General features: G+C 41.7%; 1 protein-coding gene across 4 annotated transcripts in view; it reads left to right on the top strand.

Annotated features, from left to right (window-relative positions):
- The window catches only part of SMG7 (SMG7 nonsense mediated mRNA decay factor), a 95,584-nt gene that overhangs the window by 34,702 nt on the left and 34,238 nt on the right, over positions 1-26,644 (top strand). For all 4 annotated transcript variants that reach the window (XM_045026774.1, XM_045026777.1, XM_045026778.1 and 1 more), the window contains 6 exons: positions 7,803-7,974; positions 9,247-9,318; positions 10,407-10,557; positions 11,014-11,149; positions 15,343-15,505; positions 15,935-16,091. In XM_045026774.1, the coding sequence (XP_044882709.1) occupies positions 7,803-7,974; positions 9,247-9,318; positions 10,407-10,557; positions 11,014-11,149; positions 15,343-15,505; positions 15,935-16,091 (851 nt within the window). The remainder of the gene's footprint in view (positions 1-7,802; positions 7,975-9,246; positions 9,319-10,406; positions 10,558-11,013; positions 11,150-15,342; positions 15,506-15,934; positions 16,092-26,644) is intronic.

Here is a 26,644-nt window from a genome sequence, read left to right as displayed (position 1 = left end):
GTCACGGAAAGTCATGAAATCCGTGACTTCCACGACCTCCATGACAGACACTGAATCCTAATTATGAACCTTTGATAAATTGCAGTTTGCATTTGCTAGTGTTTAACAGCTAAAATCTCCAAAGATTTTATGTACACGAGGCATGCTTGAGCCTCTGACAGTGCGCATTATTGACTAGATTGTGCATGCACCATTCCCACAGAGTAAACTGAGCATGCTTCAGTATAGGGTTATGGGGGCTCAAAAGAACTTTCACTGTAATGACTGCTCCCAGCTGCTCTGGGTCAGGATAGAACTGGGCACTGGAATAAAGAGCAGGGAACCTGTTTCTCAGCTACACTCAATAACCCTCTCTGCTGGCACCTATACAGCATGAAGGAGGAAGCCATCTGATTCAATTACAGAAATGACAAGATGGACCGAGGTTGTTGTAGGGAAGGGCTGAGGGAGTAGATGGGACAAGGTGCCTGGGAGCAGAAACTGGGACTGGAGGCTGACAGGGGCATGGAGACTAGGACTGGGAATCAGTGGGATGGAGCGAAGGAGGAGAGGAGACAGATCTGAGAAGGAACAGGGTCATGAGGAAGAAGTGGAACTGGTTGGGCAAAAAGAGCCAGGTGAGGAGAGGATGCTGAGATTGGGTGAGAAGTCTAGGGAAGAAGAATGGGACTGGGACCTAGCAGGAATGTGGAACGTGAGTGGAGCTAGTGAGAATGGGGAACATGAGCAGGCAATTAGAAGGCAGGGGAAGAAACCAGCAAGTCGGGGGAAGGAACTGGGAATGATTGGGCAAGGAGACTGGGAAAAGGAAGAGATGAGTTGGGGAAGGCAGTCATTTACTGGACAAAGAGACTGGGATTAGAAGCCTGAAGAGTGGAGACTGGGACTGACTAGGTTAGGAGAATGGGACAGTGATGGGGCCAATGGTGGGGTAGAGACAGGACTAGGACAGGGGTAGGTTTTAGGGAACAGGGCAGAAGGTGTGAAGCTTTGGGGGGAAGGGGCAGAAGAGTCTGTGCCCTTTAGAATACACTCCCCTCCAGAGCTTGCAATGGAATCCAAAGTCCCTGAGTCTCACCATTCCCCTGCTGCTAGCAGATATCTGTGAAACCCACTGGCAAATGTCCCATCCCCCTCTAGTGCTGGTACAAATAGAGGCTAACCTGCTACTGTTACTAATTACTCTCTCCATTCTAATGACAGAGGTCTATTCAGTGGAGCTAAAGGTTCTAATCCTGGTAATGACCCATGTGCATCTCAATGTGATGCCATACAATGGATTTTTTTAACAAAGGAAATAATAATTAATGAGCAGATATTCAATATTTTGCTGTCTCCTTGTTCAGTTTGTGGCCCCAGGCCTTCTTTACCACTCACTGTTCAAACCCTGCTCTGTAGACAGAATCATTAATTTCCTCATAGGTTTTTCTATGGTGCTCATCACTATAGTATCTGAGAGCTTCACAGTGAATTTACTTTCAACAAAGAAACAGAGTAAAGTCAAAAGTGTTCACTAACTGGCTGTCCAATTTGAGACACCTAGAACCTGATTTTTTTAGAGTTTTTAGCATCATAGAGGACATCATATGTTCAAAGCACAGCTCCCATTGATTTCAATTGCAGCTGTGAGTGCTCAGTACTGCTGCAAATCAGACCAAGAGTCTCAAATCAAGCATCCATAAAATGAGAAACACACAATTAGTTGACCACCTTTTGAAAAGTATGGTTCAAGTGACCTGACTAGCATCATGGAGGAACTCTGGCAGAAGAAGGGATTGAATCCAGTTCTCCAGAGCAACTTTCAGCTGCCTTATCCCTGAGACCATCCTTTCCTTTCCTGCAATCCACTACATGCCTTCTAGGTCCTGTAACAAATAAGGGAGGGGTCCTACAGATGAGTCTCCTTCACTACACAAGGTGCTTGAGTTTGTAACCTTAATCTTCCTTTAACATAGCTTTTTTGCATGTAATCTTAATAAACAGCTATTACTGTTATTGGTCCCATAATTATCCCTCAGCAATCTTTTGACTTTTGAAGGAACACGAGTTGGGGGGATGTTTCTGTGGTGATCAGCTGAATCCTCATAGGTAGGGCCGTACCAAATTCATGGGCCATTTTAGTCAATTTCACGGTCATAGGAATTTTAAAATAGTACATTTCATGATTTTAGCTATTTAAATCTGAAATTTCAAGGTGTTGTAACTGTAGGGGTCTGGACTCAAAAAGGAGTTGTGTGTTGGGGGGTGTCATCACAAGATTATTGTAGGGGGGTTGTGGTATTGCTACTCTTACTTCTGTGCTGCTGCTGGCGGCGGTGCTGCCTTCAGAACTGGGCTGCTGGAGTCCAGTTCTGAAGGCAGAGCAGCTACCAGCAGCAGCACAGAATTAAGGATGGCGTGGTATGGTATTGCCACTCTTACTTCTGTGCTGCTGCCTGCAGAGTTGGGCTCTCAGTCAGCAACCGCCACTCTCTAGCTGCCCAGCTCTGAACGCAGCAGCACAGAAGTAAAAATGGCATAGTATGGCATTGCTACCCTTACTTCTGCACTGCTGCTGGTGGGGCACTGCCTTTAGAGCTGAGCGCTCAGCCAACAGGCACCGCTCTCCAGCCACCCAGCTCTAAAGGCAGCGCTGAAGTAAAGGATGGCAATACCGGGACCCCCCCTCCTTAAAAATAACCTTGCAACCCCCCCTGAAACTCTCTTTTGGGTCAGGACCCCCAATTTAATAAATGCTGGTCTTCCCCGTGAAATCTGTGTAGTATAGGGTAAAAACATACAAAAGACCAGATTTCATGGTCCATGATGCATTTTTCATGGCTGTGAATTTGGTAGGGCTCTACTCATTGGGCTGTTTTTATAATAGTTTTTAACTGATGACTTTCCATAGAAGGTCATTCCGTTTAAAAAGATTAAATTAAAATGATGCTGTGGTGGAGATTTAACAGTAAAAGAGTTACGATTAATATTAAGGGCACTCAACTTCCTTACACTCCTAATAATCCCAACCCTAGATATTTTCGTTTTATGCCTTTCCATTCCATGCAGAACGTAGAGCCTTCACCAGAGCCTTCCATCTTTGCCAGTCTCCTGCAGCAGTCTTCGCTTCTTTTCATGTCATTTTGATAGCTTTCAGTTCTGCTTCTGTTGTGTGTTTCCATGTTATCCTTGGTCTAGGTTGCCACCTCTTGCCCTGAGGGTTCCTGTCCAATGCCTGCCTGTCATAATATTTTGGGTGTTTCCATGTATGGCCTAGCCATCTCCATTTTTGTTCCATAATATTTTGTTCTATTGGCTTCTGTTTCATTATTCTCCAGAGTTCTTCACCTTTTTGTTTTGGCCATCTGAGACTGAGGATTTGTCTAAGGCAGTTTTTCATGAAAATTTGTAATTTAGATAGTAGTCTTAAGACTCCAAGTTTTAGCACCATACAGTAAGACCCACTTTACAGTGATGTTAAATATTCAAAGTTTTGTTTGGAGGACAAAATTTCTGTTTCTCCAGATTGGTTTTAGAGTTACAAAAGCATGGCTGGCTTTTGCTATTCTGGTTTTAATGTCTTTGTTCCACTTGTTGTACTTACAATGCTGCCAAGATATGTGATATGTCAGTCCTAGAAAGTGTTGTTGATGTTTCTTGTGTGTTGATTCTCATAATTTTAGTTTTCTTGGTGTTTGTCAACCCTACTAATTGTGCATAAGTCTGGAGATCATTTGTGGTGACTTGCATGTCTCTGAGGGCATGGGATAGCAAGCTGATATCATCTGCAAAGTCAAGGTGCTCTAACTTTTATGTGAAAGTTCATTGTATGACCCTCGGTTATTCTGTGGGCTCTCTCATTACCATTCCACTACCAGTAAAAAGATCATAAGACATCGTTGTCTGATGCCTATAGGAACCACAACACAGAATATCCAAAACATAGCAGCTTCATTTGCTGCATGAAGTCTGCTTAAATTCTGAATATGAGCAAAGCTAATGTGTGTTTTCCTGCCCAACCGCATGAAGCATTATTACTTTAATTCAGATTCTAGGAAGAGGAGTCCTTGTTCAGACAGTACTGTAGAACATGTGAGTTACGATGGGTGAGGCAGAGCAGACTCTCCTGTCTCCTGGAGGTCTCTCTTTGGGATATCACTTAAATTAATTGGCTAACTTCTAACAGTCTGAGGATTCTCATTGAGGCCTTACTTGTTTTTACACCTTTGTTTTTTGGAAGTATCTTTCCTCCCTGAAGTATGTTAACAACATAAAAGTAACATGAACTTTGTGGCATAGGCTGTCTTTCTTGCTCTGCTCATTCCAGTGCTAATTGATCTACTTTTCATTTGGAGACCTCACTCAAGCTACTTATGCTCAGGAGTGAAACTGCTGTACAGATGGCATCTTTGAGAATGAATACCTATCACACTGTATATTGGAAGATCACCTCAGAGGTTTCTCTCCTCTTCATCAGTTGGAGATGTTCTGCTTTTAAGGGATTCTTTATCTTGCTTTTGTCCATATAATAAGACTTTTCTTACTGTCTGAGCAAAAAGTACATTTTAAAATGTAACTATAATGTGCATGAAGCAAGAACTCCACTAAAGGTTCAAGTAGGCAGGGGGTGAGTTTTATGAGCAGAGCTTGAAAAAGTACCACTAGGTTTTTTTCATCCACTTTGTTCCCAGTTGAGAAGGATGAAATCCTGAATATCAGAAGAGCAATTGAAGAATTCTTGAGAAGCTGCTTTGAGGGACTTGACTCTTCAAGGAGCACATAAAACATAAATGCTTGATGCCATATGTTTTTTCTGTGCTGCTGTTTTCTGTATTGTCTGGACAATTGAAGCAGACTTTGGTACTGCATTTCACCTCTTAACCTTCAAGGCTGTTCATAGCTTCCCCATCTATGCACTGTAACTTTGAAGATGGTTAGGTGTGGACACATCTGTGCCTTTCTTGAGTCAAGAAAGTTGCTAAGTTGGAGACCATGACATCCAAGAACTTTTGGGATATGAACTCCCTGTCCCCATCAGCTGTACCAGCTACAGTTCCCTTTTGTGCTTCCTATGTAGATTTAGCTGAGAATGGAAACATTCTGCTTATCCATCCTTGATCGATTGGCCATGATCTATGTGTGACCCTTCATATCTCCAGCTGGAGAACACAATTAGTCCTTCTTTGTTACTTAGTGGCAATTCTGATATACAGAGGCACATCAGAGGAGGATTTTTGAGTTTGTATGCCTTCAAAGGCTTTGTCTGAATTATTGTTAAAAAGACAAGTGGAAGAAATGCTCTTACCTGTCCCAGCAATGCAATGTTTATTTCTGGATTATTGTTCTTTATTCATCACAAGACTAGTTCTATATTGTTCTTTATTCACCATATCACATTTTAAGTTAAAAGTTTGAGTCTTCTGTCTTGGAGAAGGCTTATTATTGTTAGGCCTAAATAAAAATGTAGCACAAAACCAGTTATGCCAACCTAACTAAATCAGGCTAACAAAGGTTTCTGGGTAATCCCAAAATAAAAAATACTAAAAAGCAGCATTGTCTCACAAAGCCCTGAAAAAACGTAAAATAAGTAAGGGGGCTGGTACCAGCTGTGTTGTGTTAAAAAACAGTGTTTAAAAAACACAAGCATCTCACAGTTCTAACTTTAATTCCCTGGTTTAGTGTTCGGTGTGTTTTAACTCCCTCACATTCCTAACCTTTGGCGCTTGTTGAAATATTAACAATTTAATGCTGTAAAAACTAGGCATGCGTATATATTAAAAGGTGTCTAATTTTTAGATGTTAGACAAAGGGGGTGGGTTGCTCAAGTAAATCTATAACGTAATAAAACTGTCTATATAAGCTAGTACTAAGCTGTAAAGGGCTGCTGGTTCTCTTCGAATACAAGTTGTTCTCTATTAACGCGTGCACTTGTCAATAAAAAGCTTTTAATCGAACCTTGCTGGTGTTGCCTGTCTCTCTGCGGTCAGACAACGAACTTCGCTGTCGGGGTTCAAGTCCCTGACATTATTCAGTATTTGCCTATTATGAATAAGGTGCTTCTCTTGGGAGACTCTTGAACCTTGCCAAGATGTTGTAGCCCAAGACAGGTACTTTCCAAGTGATTACTCAGACTCTGGAAGATTGTACCAAATACATAAATAAGAGTTGACTGTCTCACCTGCCTCTCTTTTTTGATTCAGTTGTCTGCAGCTAATATGAAGCTAAAAGACACTTTATTCTCCTTTTAAAAATTTTTTTGGAAAAGTGAATTTACAGGACTGCAAAGTATTCCTTACATCTCTGTCCAGTTCTTAATAATAAGGCCATACATAGGTATTTCCATGATGGTAAAACAAAATGCTCTTGGTTCAAGAGCTTCTGCCAGAAGCCTATAGGCAAAACTACAAAAGCATTAAAAAAGCAAAGCTTAGTCATTCCTCACACTGAACACTGATCTGAGGGAGTGCTATTTGATCCAGTAACAACTGTCTCTACTTTGGAACTTGAGTCTCTCACCAGTAGTTTTTGGCTTGGTGTTATATCATGTCAGACAAAATGCCAGAGGATGCCATGAGCAACTAGAGAACTGGAGCGAGCACTCTCTCAGCTTTTATCTGAAGGGGTAGGGACGTTAAAACTGTTGTTAACATTCAGCTCTGCTCAGTCAGACTAAAAATCCCTTCCCCTCTCAATTGTTCAGGTTTTAATTATATATACCCTTTGCCTCTGGCAGTTGGACACAAGAGCTTCTTTCCCATAAAGAAAAGGTAGTGCTCTCCTCCCATCCAAGTTTTTGCTTAGTGATCTTGGATTTCCTTCTCCACGAATTTCATTAACAGTATTTTAAGGGAATGGGTTCCTACACAGACTATAAATTTTGTGTACTCTCAGCTTCTATGTTGAAAGCAAAAAAACATAAGAAATTTTTCTTTCAAGCCTGTTTCTTGAACTCTGTGGACAACAGATAACAGTGTATTGACATGCTACAAAGAATTGGCAGCGTCTTGTCTTAAAGCCCATTGAACTAGTCCTCTAAAGCAGTGGTTCTCAAACTTGGGCCACCGCTTGTTCAGGGAAATTCCCTGGCGGGCCAGGCCGGTTTGTTTTCCTGCCGCGTCCGCAGGTTCGGCCGATTGCGGCTCCCACTGGCTGCGGTTCGCCGCTCCAGGCCAATGGGGGCTGCAGGAAGGGCGGCCAGCAAGTCCCTTGGCCCATGCCGCTTCCTGCAGCCCCCATTGGCCTGGTGCGGTGAACCGCAGCCAGTGGGAGCCGCGATCGGCCGAACCTGCGGACGCAGCAGGTAAACAAGCCGGCCCGGCCTGCCAGGAGCTTTCCCTGAACAAGTGGCGTCTCGAGTTTGAGAACCACTGCTTTAAAGCATGTTTTTGCTCAGGTCCTAATATACCTATATGGCAGCTTTGAAGCATTGTGTGCATCCACTGGACCGTACTGTATAACTAGAGAATACGATGGATGCCCATTTAAGAAAGTATAATAATTCAAAAATTTTGTTCTCCTGTGAATTCTTTACCCAAACTAGTCATTGGAGTCAGGAATTTGAAGGGATAAACTTACTAGTAGTTGCTGTTCTCAGAAAAGATTTTAAAATGACCATAACAGATCTGCATCTGCTCTCTGCCCCCTACTTGTCTACCTCTGGGCAGTGAGGTAAGGGGAACATGCCTTCTTTATGGAGGTGCTCTCCATGATGGGGTATGCAACTCTTGTTGTTGTTGTTGTTGTATTTGCACTGCTGTATACTGTTACATTGCTGTGTTGATTACTGTCTGATTTTTATTATTAAACTAGGGCTTTTCTTCTAGTTATTACAGGAGCTGTGCACAGTGTTTAATGTAGACTTGCCCTGCCGTGTGAAGTCCTCCCAGCTGGGAATTATCAGCAATAAACAGACGCACACCAGCGCCATTGTGAAGCCGCAGTCTAGCTCCTGCTCATACATATGCCAGCACTGCCTTGTTCACCTTGGAGACATTGGTGAGTGTTTGGAGCAAGGAGAGATGAGATGCTCTGTATCGCATAAACTTGGAAAGGAATCTATGCAGCCTGTGCTGCTGCTAGGCCAAGTACTTTGCCTTGAACTGCTGCCTGTAGACTGAACAGTTTGAACAGGTTGAAAGGTCTGAATGTAATGCTGGGGTGTTAGAGACCTTTAAAGACTGATGCAAGAAGGCAGTGATATTATGAAGAGTAGCTTTCTAATGATTTGCTTAGGGCTGGTCTATACTACGGGGGGGGAAATCGATCTAAGATACGCAACTTCAGCTACGTGAATAATGTAGCTGAAGTCGAAGTATCTTATATCGAATTACCTACCGTCCTCACGGTGCGGGATCGACGTCCGCGGCTCCCCATGTCGACTCCGCTACCGCCGTTCGGGTTGGTGGAGTTCCGGAGTCGACAGGAGCTCATTCGGGGATCGATATATCGCGTCTAGATGAGACACAATATATTGATCCCCAAGAAATCGATTGCTACCCGCCAATACGGCAGGTAGTGAAGGCGTAGCCTTAGACTTGTGTTTTCATCTAGAGGAGCTCTGTTTGTTGCAGAGTCAGACAGTGAAAAGTAGAAACCTGTTAAATTGCAAGAGCTATTACAAGAATTTGTGTTGCAACGAGATGGCACGTTTAACAGGCATTCATGTCAGACAGCCTGTGTTACAGTCTTTCCTACATGGTAAGAAGTCTAATTTTCATAAGCCTGGCTGTTTTATTTTGCATCCAGGTATACTTAAGTTCAACAGGTTTAGTCCATTTACAATTTTATTGTGGTGCTTTACATATTTTGATTATATGATTCACACTAGATTAAACGTTTTGTAGAAAGGGTTATTTTAAAAGGCAACCTACAACTACTTTAAAATAACCTAGCAGTAGGTCTAGGTATTGAATACTCCTAGTGTCGAGAGGTATGGGGAGCATTCACAACTTTTTGTGTAATGTGTCTGGCACAGTGTATTTGAGGGTATTGAATAAGAGCTGGTGACCTGTGACTTTTGGACCTGAAAGAGGATTGGGAAAGGGAGGGCAACTAAAAGTGTATTGATGTTCCTTGTACTATTTCGGGTATTTGGTATGTAATTCTACTGTTTGTTTTAAAGTATTTGCAAGACATTTATGGGTCTCCAAGTAAATTGTATGTACTTGTAATCTGCAGGACCACATTCTTTGAAATGTTGAGGAGAGTTTATCCCTCTGAGCAGCAAGACAAACTGCTGTCTAAACTTGTCTGTCTTTCATTTTTTAGCTCGCTACAGGAATCAGACCAGCCAGGCAGAGTCCTACTATAGACATGCAGCTCAGCTTGTTCCCTCCAATGGTGAGTCTGAGATACCTCTATTCTGCTAAGTTTACTATCCCAAATCAGTATTTAAGGCATTTGCTTTTTTCTCCATAGAAAATGGAAAAATAGTTTAAGATCTTGACTATTAAAAAAAATAAAATACCAGCAACAAGTTACAGTAGAACCTTGATAATTCACTAATCTGCATGCAGCATAGTTCACATACAATCTGTTTTCATTTCTAAAAGGTTTAATAGCAAAGTATTATAATTAGGTCTCGTAGTACTAAGACTGAGCTATGTTACAGAATATGCTACACTACATTTATGCATTTTGTATGAAGTATTATTAAACCTATACTGCACTTGTCAAATGAACAAACATTTTTTGCTTTCTTTAATTGTTTACTTACTAATAAATAAAATTCAGTAATTCACAGTGGGTCTGCAAGTCACTCATACAAGTTTGAGGTGGTTCTGTAGTTCAGCCTTCTGACTCTCTTATTTTCCTCCTAATCTCTCTCCTTATGCAGGTGCAGTGATCTAGTAGTGAATAGAACTAATTCAACTACAGTTAATAGAATACAAATTCCCATGTGCTGCAGGTTGCTCTGTAGCAAAAATGCAAACTACTTTTATGAGCCACACCCACCAGGACTCAGTTACTTCAGTAGTCATCTAAAACTGACTTTTAAATCTTTGGAGCTGTCTTTTTTGTCCTATGTATTTTAAATTGTATTACATCAGTAACTTCTAATGGATTCTGATTGGTATGTTAGAGGCAAAACTTTGCCTGGCCTTGACTGTACCTTCCTGCTTAGACAAAGTTTTTATTAAGTCATTTACATCTGTTTTTACATTTAATAGATTTGTGAAAATTTGAACCATGAGTTCTGTAGCTTGTGAATTGTAGCAGTGCTGAGATGGGGTAGGTTCTGCAAATTAATCTGAATCTGATCTGTAGAAAGGATATATAGACTTTAAATGGAAGCTTGCTGTCCTTATAGCCAAGATTTAGATTGAAATAAAGATTCTTTCCTAGAGCAAATAGAGGGAAAAGCTTTGTTACAGTTGAAGAAAAGATCACTTCACTCCATGAGAAATTGTCATCCTCTTCTCCCCTAGGTCAGCCTTACAATCAGTTGGCTATTTTAGCTTCCTCCAAAGGAGACCACCTGACCACAATTTTCTACTACTGCAGAAGCATTGCTGTGAAGTTCCCTTTCCCAGCTGCCTCCACTAATCTACAAAAAGCACTTTCTAAAGCACTGGAAAGGTGAGGCTGATCTGTTCTAGGAAGTGAGTAGTTATTCATAACTAACACTCCCTTTGACTGTGTCCTGGCAAGTATTCCCTCCCTTATTTGGTGTGTCTGTGTGTATACCCACCACGGATAAGCATTCAGAGTACCAAATGTGCACACAGGAGTAGATCATCACTGACCCCCATTCCAGCCACATCCACCTTATATCTGTATTGAGAGGGAGGTACCTGTATCTGAGATACTCTTGGGTGGGAGCACTATTGAGGGCAAGTGCACTATGTCAAGTACCACCACATCTCTTGGGTTGGGGTAGCCAATAGTGGAAACTACCTTTTCTCTCTCACACCCCTGTCCTTTCTCTGAGAAGGGGGTGCAGCTATTAGCATTGTTTCTGCCTGGAAGATCCTTAGTCTATGCAGCTATGTCTATTTACAAAGACTGAAGCCAACTATTTCTCTCAAACTGCAGTCGGGATGAGGTGAAAACTCAATGGGGTATGTCTGACTTCATCAAGGCGTTTATTAAGTTCCATGGCCACGTGTATCTGAGTAAAGGCTTGGAGAAGTTGAGCCCTCTTCGAGAGAGGCTGGAGGAACAGTTCAAGGTTAGTGCCACAAAAAATTCCTAATTTTTCACTTTGGAAATCTAACATCTATACAGGAATCTAGTCTTTCACTGATGTAATATACTGGGAAAACATGTTCCTTTAAGAAAACTGACAAAGTGTTTCTGACCAGAGGGTAAGTGTTTTGCATACTGAAATAGAACATGATATGCATGAGTAGGGCCCTGCCAAATTCCATTCTGGTCTATTTTGGTTAATTTCATGGTCAAAGAATTTTTAAAATTGTAAATTTCATGATTTCACCTATTAAAATCTGAAATTTCATGGTGTTGTAGCTATAGAGGTCCTGACCCAAAAGGGAGTTTCAGGGGGGTTGCGGTACTGCTACCCTTACTCCTGCGCTGCTGAGGGTGGCGCTGCTTTTGGAGCTGGGTGGCTGCTGGCCGGGACCCTAGCTCTGAAGGTAGAGCCGCTGCCAATGCAAAAGTCAAGATGGCCTGGTATGATAAGGCTACCCTTTACTTATGCACTGCTGCCTGCAGAGCTGGGCCCTCAGTCAGAAGCTGCCACTCTGGCCATACAGCTGTGAAGGCAGCAATGCAGAAGTAAGGCTGGCAATACTGCAACCTCTCTAAAATAACCCTGTGACCTCCCTGCAACTCCCTATTGGGTCAGGACCCCCAATTTGAGACACGCTAGTTTCCCCCTTGAAATCTTTATAGTACAGGGTAAAAGCACACAAGACCAGATTTCACGTTCCGTAATGCGTTTTTCATGGCCGTGAATTTGGTAGGGCCCTACGCATGAGGTGGTAATGGTCAGCTGGCTGCAAAGATTTGGTGGCGAGGCTGATAATGGTCAGCCCTACTCACCTACACAGACAGCATGATTTTTTTCCTCCAGTTTAACATTGCTTACCCAAATGTGGTGTTCTGTTGCGGAGACAAAAGGTTAATTAAAATTAATTAAATGTTTTAAACATTTGCTGCATTCTGAGCTTGGAGTGCCACATTTGATTCTCTGCTTCTTGAACTGGATGATCGCAAGAGATTTTGTGAAAAGCAATTTCTCCCAACTACTACTGTTTCATCTGAGAGGAAGAGTCTTTAAATTCTTTAGTAAACTCTGAACCAAGAGCTTCCTTCTTTGATTTCCTACATTTACTCTTTAGTAGTAGTTAAGAATGTTTTAACCCTGCTCAAGCTGCCTGCCTCTCCTGCTGGCAAAGTTTACACTTGAAAGCAGTGTTTTGAAAGCCTTCAGTTCTGTTCATGGAGTGGAACCATTCAAAACTGAGATGTCTCCTCTTCAAAGTAAGAGTAACCAGTAATTAAGCACATAGCTCATAAGTTTAAAACTGCTACATTCTCTAATTTAAACAGATGAGCTTTTTTATTTTTACTCCAGACAATGTGACTTAGCTAGGTAAAATTTAAAACCACAACTAACCTTGCCACCGCCCCTCCAACTGTTCATCACTGGTTCTTCTCCTAATTTTAGCCATTTTATAAATGATACTTTCCAGAATGCTTATTAGTAATTATGTACAGTGCTCAGGCATGTGGAAGGCTCTGCGGTACTGAACACATCCAAGGTGTGCAAGAACTAATTACACCCTGACTTTGTGTACTACATTGTGCTGTGTATATATAAGCAACACGTTCTGTAACATGGCATTTGCTACACTGAGCTGAATAATTTTAGCTTCCTTCTCCCCATGATATAAGAAAATCATTTTATCTAGATGGGTTGTGAAGTGAAGCATGAAATTGTAGATACCTATGGCTGGGAAGGACCTTTAGGCATCAAGTCCGGCACCCTACAATGAGGCAGCACCTAGATCATACCTGGCATGTCCAACCTGTTCTTAAAAACCTCCAATGAGTCCACAACCTCCCTTGGAAGCCTGTTCTAGAGCTTGACCATCCTTATAGTTTTTTCCTAATATCTAACCTAAATCTCCTTTGCTGGAGATTAAGCCGATTACTACTTGTCCTGCTTTCACTGCACTTGGAGAACAGTTGATCACTGTCCTTTTTATAACTACCCTTAATATATTTGAAGACTGTTATCAGGTTTCCCTCAGTCTATTTTTCTGAAGACTAAAAAGCCCAGTTTTTTTAACATTTCCTCATATGTCAGGTTTTCTAAACCTTTTATCATTTTTGTTCCTCTCTTCTGGACTCTCTCCAGTTTGTCCTCATCTTTCCTAAAGTATGGTGCCTATAATTGGCCAGTACTCCAGCTTAGGGCCTCACCTGTGCCAAGTAGAGTGGGACAGTTACCTCCTGTGTAATAAATATGACATTCCTGGTAATACACCCCAGAATTATATTAGCTTTTTTCACAACTGCATTAGTGTGTCGACTCTCATTCAATTTGTGATCCAATGTAACCTCGAGATCCTTTTCAGGATTACTATCCAGTTATTCCCCATTTTGTAGTGGTGCATTTGATTTTTTTTTCTTCCAAAGTAAAGTACTTTGCACTTGTTTTTATTGAATTTCATCTTGTTGATTTCAGACTAATTCCCCAATTTGTTAAGGTAGTTTTGAATTCTAATCCGGTGTTCCTGTGGCTGTCCTCCTTGCAACCCTCTCAGCTTGGTGTCACCCACAAATTTTATAAGAATACCTTCCATTCATTTATCCAAGTCATTAATGAAAATATTGAATAGTACCGGACCCAGGACTGACCACTCTGGGACCCACTAAATACATTCTTCCACTTTGACAGTGAACTATTGATAACTATTCTTTGGTTATGGTCTTTCAACCAGTTGTGCAACCACTGTATAGTAATTGTATGTAGACTACTTTACCTAGTTTGCTTATGAGAATGTCCTGGTGGACTGTCAAAAGCCTTACTAAAATTAAGATATATCGTATCTACTGCTTTCCCCTATCTACTGGGCCACTTAGGCTTGACTGGTCTATAGTTCCCCAGGCCCTCTTTTAGTACCTATCTTTAAAAAGGGGAACAATGTTTGGCCTTCAGTACTCTGGAACCTTACCCATCCTTCATGAGCTCTCAAAGATAATTGCTAATGGTTCTGAGATTGCTTCAGCTAGTTCCTTCAATACCCTACGATGAATTTCATCAGGCCCTGCTGAATATATCTAACTTAATTTGTTCGTTCCCTGTGTTCGCTTGCATTCCTTTCTTCTTGTTAATATTAACTGCATTGAGTATTTGGTCACGATTAACCTTTTTAGTGAAGACTGAAGCAAAATGGGCATTTAACAGCTCAGCCTTCTGGATGTCAGGAAACCGATAAATTACAATGGGCTATATTTTCAGAAATATTTTCAGCTGTATGGTACTGTGTGGTTGGTCATGCTGCTAAACTCGAAGCTCTCTTTACATCCAGAATTATAGGTTTAGGACTGTTCAACAAGACCAGCAGTCTCATTACGTTTCTGACTCCAGTTGTAGAATCTAGGGTGCTGTATGCTCTTAGGCAAAAAACGAAACTGGGCATGGGGCTCAGAAAAGTCATTTTTTCACTTAGGCAACTAACTTTAGCTCATTATGTGATTTTTGTCTAAATTGATTGTGGTGCTAGATTGGATATCAGTCCTTATCACAGTGCATCAGAAAGGTTTAAAGTTAGTCTTCATCTGCCAGAGAATGGCAGGTGTCTAGTGTTACTGTGCTTAGTGAAGCAAGATAATTTTTATAAACATCATGTGCGATTTTCATCACTATTAATAGTTCTGTCCCATGGGATTAAATATGGAAACACTCATAATGCATAACCATACATCATGGTTGAATTTCCTGATTTATCTGTAAAAATCTTAATCATGACACTACATTTGCTGCTGTTTCATATTTTGAAAGGGAAAAAGATTAGCTGATATGTTTATGTGCAGTTTGCATAGTCACACATTTTAATGTAATCACTCTTTTGCATGTTACATTTAAACTACATGGAGTGGGCCAGTCCCCCACAGTACATTCCATCTTATGTGTACAGGTATAGAGGTCTAGCAAAGTCTGTCAGACTTAACTGAGCCCCTTCCTGTGCCGTCTTAAGTGTATGTTTGCGTTGGAGGGGTAATTCGCTATTAGGGATTATCTAATGAGTGCCTTCTCCCCAATGGCTGAACCATTGCTAATGCAGTACAATAGTAACCACAAGTCTGAAATGTCAGTCAGTCAACTAACCCTTTCAAATGCATTCTTTCTGGGTTCCAGTACACATACTTGTATATATTTCTTTGTTACAGAGGTTGTTATTCCAAAAAGCCTTCAACTCTCAGCAGTTAGTTCATATTACTGTCATCAACCTGTTTCAACTGCATCATCTGCGAGATTTTAGCAATGAAACTGAACAGCATAGTTACAGCCAGGATGAGCAGCTTTGCTGGACACAGCTACTTGCCCTCTTCAGTAAGTACTGAGACTCCAAATAATTTTTTTGTTTTGTTCTTTGCTTCCTTATAGTATACATTTAAAATGGATTGTGTTCCTCCCCCTCAACCCTCCCCCGCTTCAGTTTTTTGTGTTTTTTCCATTGATTCACTTGTAAGGAGATACTTACCTATTTGTCCTACTGAATCTACCACCTCTCTTCAGTTGTAAACAGAGCCTTTTTAGGAAAAACAATTAAAAAAAGCTAATGGATGAACTTCGTGGTAAGAAATAGTACATTGAAAATAAGATATGATTTGCCAGTGGAATCTTTAAACTCAAATCACTAGGGTGGTTTGTTCTAAATAAATAGCCTTTCAAAATAGTGATTTATGGTGTAACACTTCTTAATTAGATTGTTGCTCAGTTTTAAAAGTTGTTATGGATTCCTCTATGTTGTCCTTTCAGTTTCCTTTCTTGGAGTCCTGTGCAAGTGTCCACTGCAGAATGACTTCCAGGAGGAGTCTTGGGGTGCATACCCGCTTCCTGCTGTAAAGGTCTCGATGGACTGGCTGAAACTTAGACCCAGTGTTTTCCAGGAGCCAGTAGTTGATGAAAGACAGTAGTGAGTCTCTCTCTTTTGATACAATTTTTTCTTTTCTCTTTTAACTTTCAGTCAGTTGTGTAGCTGGGTTTGGGATGACCAGGAGAACCGTATGGTGACTTGCCTGCCTGGTGCGAAGGTTGCAGATCTCTCAAGGCATCTAGATAGGTTTATGTGTAGTGCTGGGGAGGAGCCGATGGTCATGTTACATGCAAGTACCAATGACATAAGGAAGGGTAGGAGAGACGTCCTGGAGGCCAAATTTAGGCTGCTAGGGAAGAGACTGAAATCCAGGACCTCTATGGTGGCATTCTCAGAAATGCTCCCAGTTCCACGCGCAGGACCAGGTAGGCAGGCAGAGCTTCAGAGTCTCAATGCGTGGATGAGACGATGGTGTAGAGAGGATGGGTTTGGAGAAACTTTTGGGATGGGGGAGCCTATACAGGAGAGATGGGCTCCACCTAAACCAAAGTGGAACCAGACTGCTGGCGCTTAAGATTAAAAAGGTTGCAGAGTAGTTTTTAAACTAAGAGATGGGGAAAAGCCGACTGCTGCAGAGGAGCACGTGGATCGGACAGACACTTCTCTTAGAGGAGAGTCTAATGATAGAGATTCTCTAGGTTTTAGTCAGGAGGAGAGGATGGAAGAGGATAATCTAGGGGCCAGATGAGACGAGAAACATTCACATAAAGAATCGAACACATCAGAGAAGGGCAGACAAATAAACAGTGACAATTTTTTAAAGTGCTTCTACACAAATGCTAGAAATCTAAATAATAAGATGGGTGAACTAGAGTGCCTCGTGATAAGGAGGATATTGATACAATAGGCATCACAGAAACGTGGTGGACTGAGGACAATCAATGGGACACAATCATTCCAGGGTACAAAATATATCGGAAGGACAGAACAGGTCGTGGAGGGGGGGAGTAGCAATATATGTGAAAGAAAATGTAGAATCAAATGAAGTACAAATCTTAAGTGAATCCACGTTTCATAGAATCTATGGATAGTAATTTCATGCTCTAATAAGAATATAACATTAGGGATCTGTTATCAGCCACCTGACCAGGACAGTGATCGTGACGATGAAATGCTAAGGGAAATTAGAGAGGCTATCAAAATTAAGAACTCAATAATAGTGGGGGATTTCAATTATCTCAATATTGACTGGGAACATGTCACTTCAGGACGAAATGCAGAGACAAAATTTCTTGATACTTTAAATGACTGCTCTTGGAGCAGCTGGTACGGGAACCCACAAGGGGAGAGGCAACTCTCGATTTAGTCCTGAGTGGAGCTCAGGAGCTTGTCTAAGAGGTAACTATAACAGGACCGCTTGGAAATAGTGACCATAATATAACAACATTTAACATCCCTGTGGTGAGAAGAACACCTCAACAGCCCAATACTGTGGTATTGAATTTCAGAAAGGGGGGAACTATGCAAAAATGAGTGGGTTAGTTAAAAATAAATTAAAAGGTACAGTGGCTAAAGTGAAATCCCTGCACGCTGCATGGACGCTTTTCAAAGACACCATAATAGAGGCCCAACTTAAATGTATACTCCAAATTAAAAAACACAGTAAAAGAACTAAAGAAGAGCCACCGTGGCTTAACAACCATGTAAAAGAAGCAGTGAGAGATAAAAAGGCATCTTTTAAAAAGTGGAAGTCAAACCCTAGTGAGGTAAATAGAAAGGAACATAATAAACACTGCCTAATTAAGTGTAAACATGTAATAAGAAAAGCCAAAGAAGAGTCTGAAGAACGGCTAGTCAAAAACTCAAAAGGTAATAACAAAATGTTTTTTAAGTACATCAGAAGCAGGAAGCCAGCTAAACAACCAGTGGGGCCCTCGGACAATCAAGATCCAAAAGGAGCGCTTAAAGACGATAGTCATTGCAGAGAAACTAAATAAATTCTTTGCTTCAGTCTTCACGGCTGAGGATGTTAGAGAGATTCCCAAACCTGAGCCGGCTTTTGTAGGTGACATATCTGAGGAATTGTCACAGATTGAGGTGTCACTAGAGGAGATTTTGGAATTCATTGATAAACTTAACATTAACAAGTCACCGGGACCAGATGGCATTCACTGAAGAGTTCTGAAAGAACTCAAATTTGAAGTTGCGGAACTATTAACTATGGTTTGTAACCTGTCCTTTAAATCAGCTTCTGTACCTAGTGACTGGAAGATAGCTAATATAATGCCAATATTTAAAAAAGGCTCTAGAGGTGATCCCAGCAATTACAGACCAGTAAGTCTAACGTCAGTACTGGGCAAATTAGTTGAAACAATAGTAAAGAATAAAATTGTCAGACACATAGAAGAACATAAGTTGTTGGGCAAAGGTCAACATGGTTCTGTAAAGGGAAATCGTGTCTTAGTAATCTATTAGAGTTCTTTGAAGGGGTCAACAAACATGTGGACATGGGGGATTCAGTGGACATAGTGTACTTATCAGAGGGGTAGCCGTGTTAGTCTGGTTCTGTAGAAGCAGCAAAGAATCCTGTGGCACCTTATAGACTAACAGACGTTTTGCAGCATGAGCTTTCGTGGGTGAATGAGCCAGACGTGTACCCAGAAGCCTCCTACTGCAAGACAAACCCAAGAAAGAAACCAACAGGACTCCACTGGCCATCACATACAGTCCCCAGCTAAAACCCCTCCAGCGCATCATCAGGGATCTACAACCCATCCTGGACAATGATCCCACACTTTCACAGGCCTTAGGTGGCAGGCCAGTCCTCGCCCACAGACAACCTGCCAACCTGAAGCATATTCTCACCAGTAACTGCACACCGCACCATAGTAACTCTAACTCAGGAACCAATCCATGCAACAAACCTCGATGCCAACTCTGCCCACATATCTACACCAGCGACACCATCACAGGACCTAACCAGATCAGCCACACCATCACCGGTTCATTCACCTGCATGTCCACCAATGTAATATATGCCATCATATGCCAGCAATGCCCCTCTGCTATGTACATCGGCCAAACTGGACAGTCTCTAAGGAAAAGGATAAATGGACACAAATCAGATATTAGGAATGGCAATATTCAAAAACCTGTAGGAGAACACTTCAACCTCCCTAGCCACACAATAGCAGATCTTAAGGTGGCCATCCTACAGCAAAAAAACTTCAGGACCAGACTTCAAAGAGAAACTGCTGAGCTCTAATTCATCTGCAAATTTGACACCATCAGCTCAGGATTAAACAAAGACTGTGAATGACTTGCCAACTACAGAACCAGTTTCTCCTCCCTTGGTTTTCACTCAACTGCCAGAACAGGGCCTCATCCTCCCTGATTGAACTAACCTCGTTATCTCTAGCTTGCTTCTTGCTTGCATATATAAACCTGCCCCTGGAAATTTCCACTACTTGCATCCGAAGAAGTGGGTATTCACCCATGAAAGCTCATGCTGCAAAACGTCTGTTAGTCTATAAGGTGCCACAGGATTCTTTGCTGCTTCTATAGTGTACTTAGATTTCCAGAAAGCCTTTGACAAGGTCCCTCACCAAAAGCTCTTACTTAAATTAAGTTGTCATGGGATAAGAGGGAAGGTCCTTTCATGGATTGAGAACTGGTTAAAAGACAGGGAACAAAGGATAGGAATAAATAGTAAATTCTCAGAATGGAGAGGGGTAACGAGTGGTGTCCCCCAAGGGTCAGTCCTAGGACCAATCCTATTCAACTTATTCATAAATGATCTGGAGAAAGGAGTAAAAAGTGAGGTGGCAAAGTTTGCAGATGATACTAAACTGCTCAAGATAGTTAAGACCAAAGCAGACTGTGAAGAACTTCAAAAAGATCTCACAAAACTAAGTGATTGGTCAACAAAATGGCAAATGAAATTTAATGTGGATAAATGTAAAGTAATGCACATTGGAAGAAATAACCCCAACTATACATACAATATGATGGGGGCTAATTTAGCTACAACGAGTCAGGAAAAAGATCTTGGAGTCATCGTGGATAGTTCTCTGAAGACATCCACACAGTGTGCAGCGGTGGTCAAGAAAAAGCAAACAGGATGTTAGGAATAATTAAAAAGGGGATAGAAAATAAGATGGAGGGTGTCTTATTGCCCTTGTATAAATCCATGGTATGCCCACATCTTGAATACTGTGTACAGATGTGGTCTCCTCATATCAAAAAAGATATACTGGCATTAGAAATGTTTCAGAGAAGGGCAACTAAAATGATTAGGGGTTTGGAATGGGTCCCATATGAGGAGAGATTAAAGAGGCTAGGACTTTTCAGCTTGGAAAAGAGGAGACTAAGGAGGATATGATAGAGGTATATAAAATCATGAGTGATGTAGAGAAAGTAAATAAGGGAAAGTTATTTACTTGTTTCCATAATACAAGAACTAGGGGCCACCAAATGAAATTAATGGACAGCAGGTTTAACACAAATAAAAGGAAGCTCTTCTTCACACAGCGCACAGTCAACTTGTGGAACTCCTTGCCTGAGGAGGTTGTGAAGGCTAGGACTATAACAACGCTTAACCTCCATGAATTGATCCAGTTCTCTTAAGTCCGTTAATGGGTATTAGTCAGGAGGGGTAAGGAAGGGTGTCCCTAGACTCTGTTTGTCAGAGGGTGGAGATGGATGGCAGGAGAGCGATCACTTGATCATTATCTGTTGGGTTCACTCCGTCTGGGGCACCTGGCATTGGCCACTGTCGGTAGACAGGATATTGGGCTAAATTGACCTTTGGTCTGACCCAGTACAGCCATTCTTATGTTCTTATGTGTAAGGTGATAGTGACTAAAGAAGAATTAATGGTAGTGAAGAAATAGACTGGGTCCCTTAACTGTTCATTTACAGACACTGAGGTTTTTAAAAGTACTGAATTTTTGTAAAGAAAAGTGAGGGTTCTGGGTGTTAAACTATATACAGTATTTGCAAATATATAACCATTGTTTTTAGATTTTATTCATAGGGTTTTTTTGGGAGGGGGGAGGTTTAAGGCTAGAAGGGACCATTTGAAACATCTAGTCTAACTCCTGCATAACATAAGCCAAACAACCTCACCCACTAATCTGTGTTGGTTTTTTGTACTCGCTCAGTTAGATGTACTGAGGCAGATGGCTGTAAAATGATTTTCCCATAGTCATACATTGAGGCTTGGATGTTGCTAGAATCCAAGATTCTCACATAATCTTCAATTTTGTACTGAAGGTCAGCACTGAGAGCATCTCATGGTGTTGCTCTACTCTATGCTTGTAGTACCATAATTATAGGCTTTTTGTGGTGCTGCCCAATGTATTCTATAACTACAGCAATTGTTTAATTTTGTTAGGTGTTGAAAAAACATCCATAGAGCCAAAGTGGCTATTATTGACATACGTGTAAAAATACTTTTCTTGGGATGTCTTTAAAAAAACCAAGGTGAAGTACAGTGACCAGATTGATTAACATTTATTCAGGCAGTGCCAGTCTTCTGAGTAAGAATAGAGTGTTGTATACCTTAATAAAGAGAAACTGCTGTCATCCTGGGGGGTAAGTGGCCACAATGGACAGAGCCCTACAAAAGTAGTGAGTATAGCATAGAACCGGGAGTCTGGAGATATAGAGTCTTTTCCTTGCTCAGCCCCTAATTGTGTGGCCTTGGGCAAGTCACTTAACCTCTCTACACCTCAGTTTCCTGATTGTCAAATAGGGATTATAGTACTTACTCACCACTGCAAAGTGCTTTGAAATCTGCCCTTAAAATGTGTTATGTACTGTTATCTCCAACAGTCACTCAAGATTTAAAGAAAAAAGCTTAGGGAAATTTTTATCTTTCCATAATCTTCCTACTTCAAAAGATAAAGACATCACTCCGTGCTTCATTTTGCCAAATCACAGGCTCAGGATAATGAAAAGGAAATCTGAATTCAACAGTTTTTCAAGTTGTTCCATCATATGTTCAGTTTCCTTTTATAGACTGCAAGTGTAATTTTAAGGGTTTTTATGAAAAAAAACTTGAGTTAAAATTAAGTAAAATTGACAGATATTAAGTTCTTCATTGATGTGTGTTGTCCACATGGATTCCTCTCTTACTGCAGATGAACCCCATACACCTGAGATCAGATTCTTCTGGCCATCCATTTCTACAATTTGCAGGTTCTTTCTATCTCCACCTAACCCCCAATACCTACACAAGTTCTTTCTTACCACCTTTGGTAGAGAGATGGAATCCTTTCAGTCTGCCTGCTTCTCTTCAGTTCAGTTGCAGTGAGTGTTTAGGTAATACAGTTGTCAGGTTGCTAACTTTTAGATTGCCTGTTGGCTTTAAAGTATTTTTTTTACTACTTTCTTTTACTAATTTTTCATAGATTATAGGCTTGGAGCCGCCTCCTCTCCCTTTCCATTTTTACGGAGACTTGAGCTGTTATGGTAGATGTTAAATCTCTGGGCTTTAGGAATGCCACTCTGTGGTGCTGCTATTCCATTCAACAGTCTAAGTGGCTATTTTGTTTAGGCAAATGTCATATCCCTGACCATTGCTTATTTGCTGCTCTTGTTCCAGGCAGACTGAGAAGGTTAGGGGTGCCTGCTTATTTGCTTCTTCTGGAGAACTTCAGTGAAAGCTTCCTCAGACACAGAGAATGATGTGGCTAAGGCTCAGTCTTTCTCCAATCTCTCTCAGCTCATGCCCACGCCAGCTGGGATTTCATCCTGAGCTCCAGGGCTGAGATGTCTAAGGCACCAGTTGTCAGCTTCAATCCAGTTGTTGACTTCTTCAAGCACAGGTAGGAAGGAGCTTGACACTCCAGAGACAAGACTAGACATCCTCAGAACTAAGACACAAGAGTCAACATGTGTCTAACTTGTTTCAAGTGCCACAGTCAATGGCATCCAAATAGCCAAGATGGATTCCTCTGGAATCTTGTTACTGACTGTTAAAAAAGTATCTGCTGATTGCCTTTCCTGTCATACAGACTCTTCTTCACTCTCTGTACCCTGCACACCACTCAGAAAGCCCCACAACCTGAAGCAAATACTCACCAGCAACTATACACCACACAACAAAAACACCAACCCAGGAACCAAACCCTGGTGCCAACTCTGTCCACATATCTATTCAGGGGACACCATCATAGGACATAACCACATCAGCCACACCATCCGGTGCTCGTTCACCTGCATATCTACCAATGTGATATATGCCATCATGTGCCAGCAATGCCCCTCTGCCATGTACATTGGCCAAACTGGACAGTCTCTATGCAAAAGAATAAATGGACACAAATCTGACATCAGGAATCATAACATTAAAAAACCAGTAGAAGAACACTTCAATCTCTCTGGTCACTCAGTAACAGACCTAAAAGTGGCAATTCTTCAACAAAAAAACTTTAAAACCAGACTCCAACATGAAGCTGCAGAACTGGAATTAATTTGCAAACTGGATACCACCAGATTAGGCCTGAATAAAGACTGGGAGTGGTTGGATCATTACAAAACCTAAACTTAATTTCCCCAATACTAATTTCTCCCTACTGTTAGTCACACCTTCCTGTCAACTGTCTGTAATGGGCCACTCTCTTACCACTTCAGAAGTTTTTTTTCCTCACTTGGTATCCTGCTGTTAATTGATTTATCTCATTAGACTGACCTCACACTTGGTAAAGCAACCCCCATCCTTTCATGTATTTATACAGGCTCCTGTATTTTTCACTTCATGCATCCGATGAAGTGGGTTCTAGCCCACAAAAGCTTATGCCCAAATAAATTTGTTAGTCTCTAAAGTGCCACCACGACTTCTCATTGTTTTTGATGATACAGAGTAACACGGCTACCACTCTGAAACCTGTGGTCTTTTTGGCACTGAGTGACCTGTCTGTGGACCTGATACTGAATTACCCTTGCTGGGATGGTACTGAATTCCCCTCCAGCAGTGCAAACTAGACTTTTGGCCACCTAAATCATGGTACTGCATACAGCAGTTAAGACATCAATATGGTATACTTCGCCTACCCAGCTACAATGGGACTCAGGGATGGACTCCAAAGATTTATCTTTGAGCAGGGGAGTGTATGGGTCCCTGGTATTCTCCTGTGTCCACCGATTCAGTATCCAAATGCTTATCAGTCATAGCCCTGCTGGACACATTGGGGTATGAAGTGGGTCTGAGAGATTGTCAGCAACTGGTATGGCATACAATTCCATTTTCTTCCTACTCCCCAGTCAACTTCCCTGTCCTCCTTCAGGAACCCCTCTCAAGATATGCTTGAAGCAAGAGGGTGGATTCTTCCACTGCTCCAAGATGCGGGGGGAGATTTAGAATTCAGGGGCAGCTGGGGTTTTTAATTCTCCTTATTTATTCTTTCTGAAGAAAGAGGGTTGGCAGCCCATTCTAGATTTTTGATGTCTCAACAATATACACCTGGCTCACAGGAAATCCCTCAGATTCCTAAGTAGGAACATCTCATTACCAAGGTTCTGTCCTTTAGATTTTCTCCGCATTGAGGGTGTTCACTAAGTACCTGGTAGTCATAGCAGCTCATTTACAGAAACAAGGGAGGAGTTTATTCATATCCCGTTGAAGGGTTGATCTGAGGACGTTCAGCACAGCTGGTGGCCAGTGCAGTTCAAATAACCTTAAAGTTTTTTGCCACACTAAAGCTCAAAGTCAACAAAGAAAAATCCACATTCAGCAGACACCTCATGGATCTGATGATCATGGTCCCACAAGAAGTCCTATCCTCATTAAACTAGTGGAAGGACCCACTTCAGGTGTACAAGGAAGTACTCTTTGCTGCACCTCTACCTACCAAGACTCCGGGGACAGATGGCTCCATTGAGGGATGTGGAGGGTTCAGGTAAGTCACCTTCAAACACCAGGCCTGTGGTCCTCTCAAGAAGTTTGTCGGCACATAAATGTCCTGGAACTCAGAGCCATTTGCCTGGCATGCAAAGCATTCTTGCCTCTACTCCTGGGATTCACAGTCCAAGTGCTAACAAACACCACCACAGTTAAACATTATGTCAGCAGTAAAGGAGGAGCTAGGTCATCTGCACAAGAGAGCATTCAGCTCTATTCCTTACCCACTGATGTCACTGGCCCTGCATCATCCAAGCATTCAGAACTTGCTAGAAGATCACCTCAGCAGGCAGTTCTCAGACCATCGCAAGTGGTCAGTCAAGGACCCAGTGTTTCAGAGCACTTTTTTGCAAGTGGAGATACCCATCCATTGACTTATTTGCCACAGGTCAGAAAAGAAATGCCAAGTGTTCTGCTCTATTCTGGGCTCTGTCCGATTCCTTTCTCATCCCCTGGATACAGACTAATGTATGCTTTCTCCTAATATCCTTGAAGGACCTGAGAAAACAGAGGCAAGATGTTGGATCAATTGTGAATAGCCCCTGCATGGGCCAAGGAGTTCCAGTATTCGGATCTGGAACCTCTCTGTGGAGCCCCAAATCACTTTGTCTGTCCTGTGCAACATAGTCTCTCCCTTTTTAGGACCTCTATAACATTAAAAGGTTGATGGATCTCCTCCTTTGAGTGCTTAGTAATGTCTTCCCTCTGCCACCTAGCTATGAAGACTGCCTTTCTAGTAGCCATTACATCTGTTTGAAGGGTAGTAGAGATTCAGGCCCTCAGGACAGGGCTTCCTTACACTGTTTCATAAGGAAAGGGTCACTCTCAGGTCTCATCCCAAGTTCCTGCCCACATTTATTTTAAAATGTTTGTGTGTATACATTTATTTATCTTTGTTTTCTTCCCCAAGCCTCACTTAGTCTCAGGGGAAACTAAATTTCATACATTTGATGTATTAAAGAGATTGTAAGACTACCTGAACAGGACAAAAATATTTTAGGACATACCTAAACTGTGGCCTTCGTAGAGAAAATGAGTGAAGGGTTAGGCACTATCCTCTGAGATTCTTAGCTAGTCTTCAACTGTATAAGAACATATTATGAGTGAGTTAGATCCACCTAGCTGCATTAGAGCTCATTCTGCTAGACATCAGGTATCCTCTAACTGTTCCTGAAGTTTGTATGGTGGGCTGCATGCATGGTTCACTCATTTACAAGACTCTATTCTTTGGTAGAGGCTTCCAGATCAGATGCTGCTTATTTTAGGGCTATTCTCCATTCATTGTTCAAGTAGGACTCCTAGTACCCACATCCAAGCTAACAGACAACTGCTGTCTGTCACCTAGAGTAGAATTCATGTGGACAGTCACTCAAAGAAGAGAGAATGGTTACTTACGTTACAGTAACTTACATGACATCTTCGAGATGTGTTGTCCACCATGACCTGCACTCTTTCCCCACTACTATGGAGTCCTACTCCTCTAGGGCTCTGAACTGGTGAAGGAACTCAGGGACACTTGGGTCTGCTCTGCTGTTTATGCCTTTGGGTGAGGGTATATGAGCATGTAGGGGACAAGCACAGCCCCAACGAACACTGCTGGCCAAAAGAGTCCAATCATGTGCACATGAGCACCAGGAGTGGAATCCATTTTGACAACATATCTCTAACAACCATACTTACTGTAAGGTAAGTAATTCATTCTTTCAAAATCATCTTTGATAGTAAAATTTTTTTCCCTGTTTGGATA

Source organism: Mauremys mutica, chromosome 8, assembly GCF_020497125.1.
Source record: "Mauremys mutica isolate MM-2020 ecotype Southern chromosome 8, ASM2049712v1, whole genome shotgun sequence".
NCBI classification, from domain to species: Eukaryota; Metazoa; Chordata; order Testudines; family Geoemydidae; genus Mauremys; species Mauremys mutica.
The sequence above is the reverse complement of the archived record's forward strand: the minus strand, read 5'-3'. Positions and strand labels throughout refer to the sequence as shown.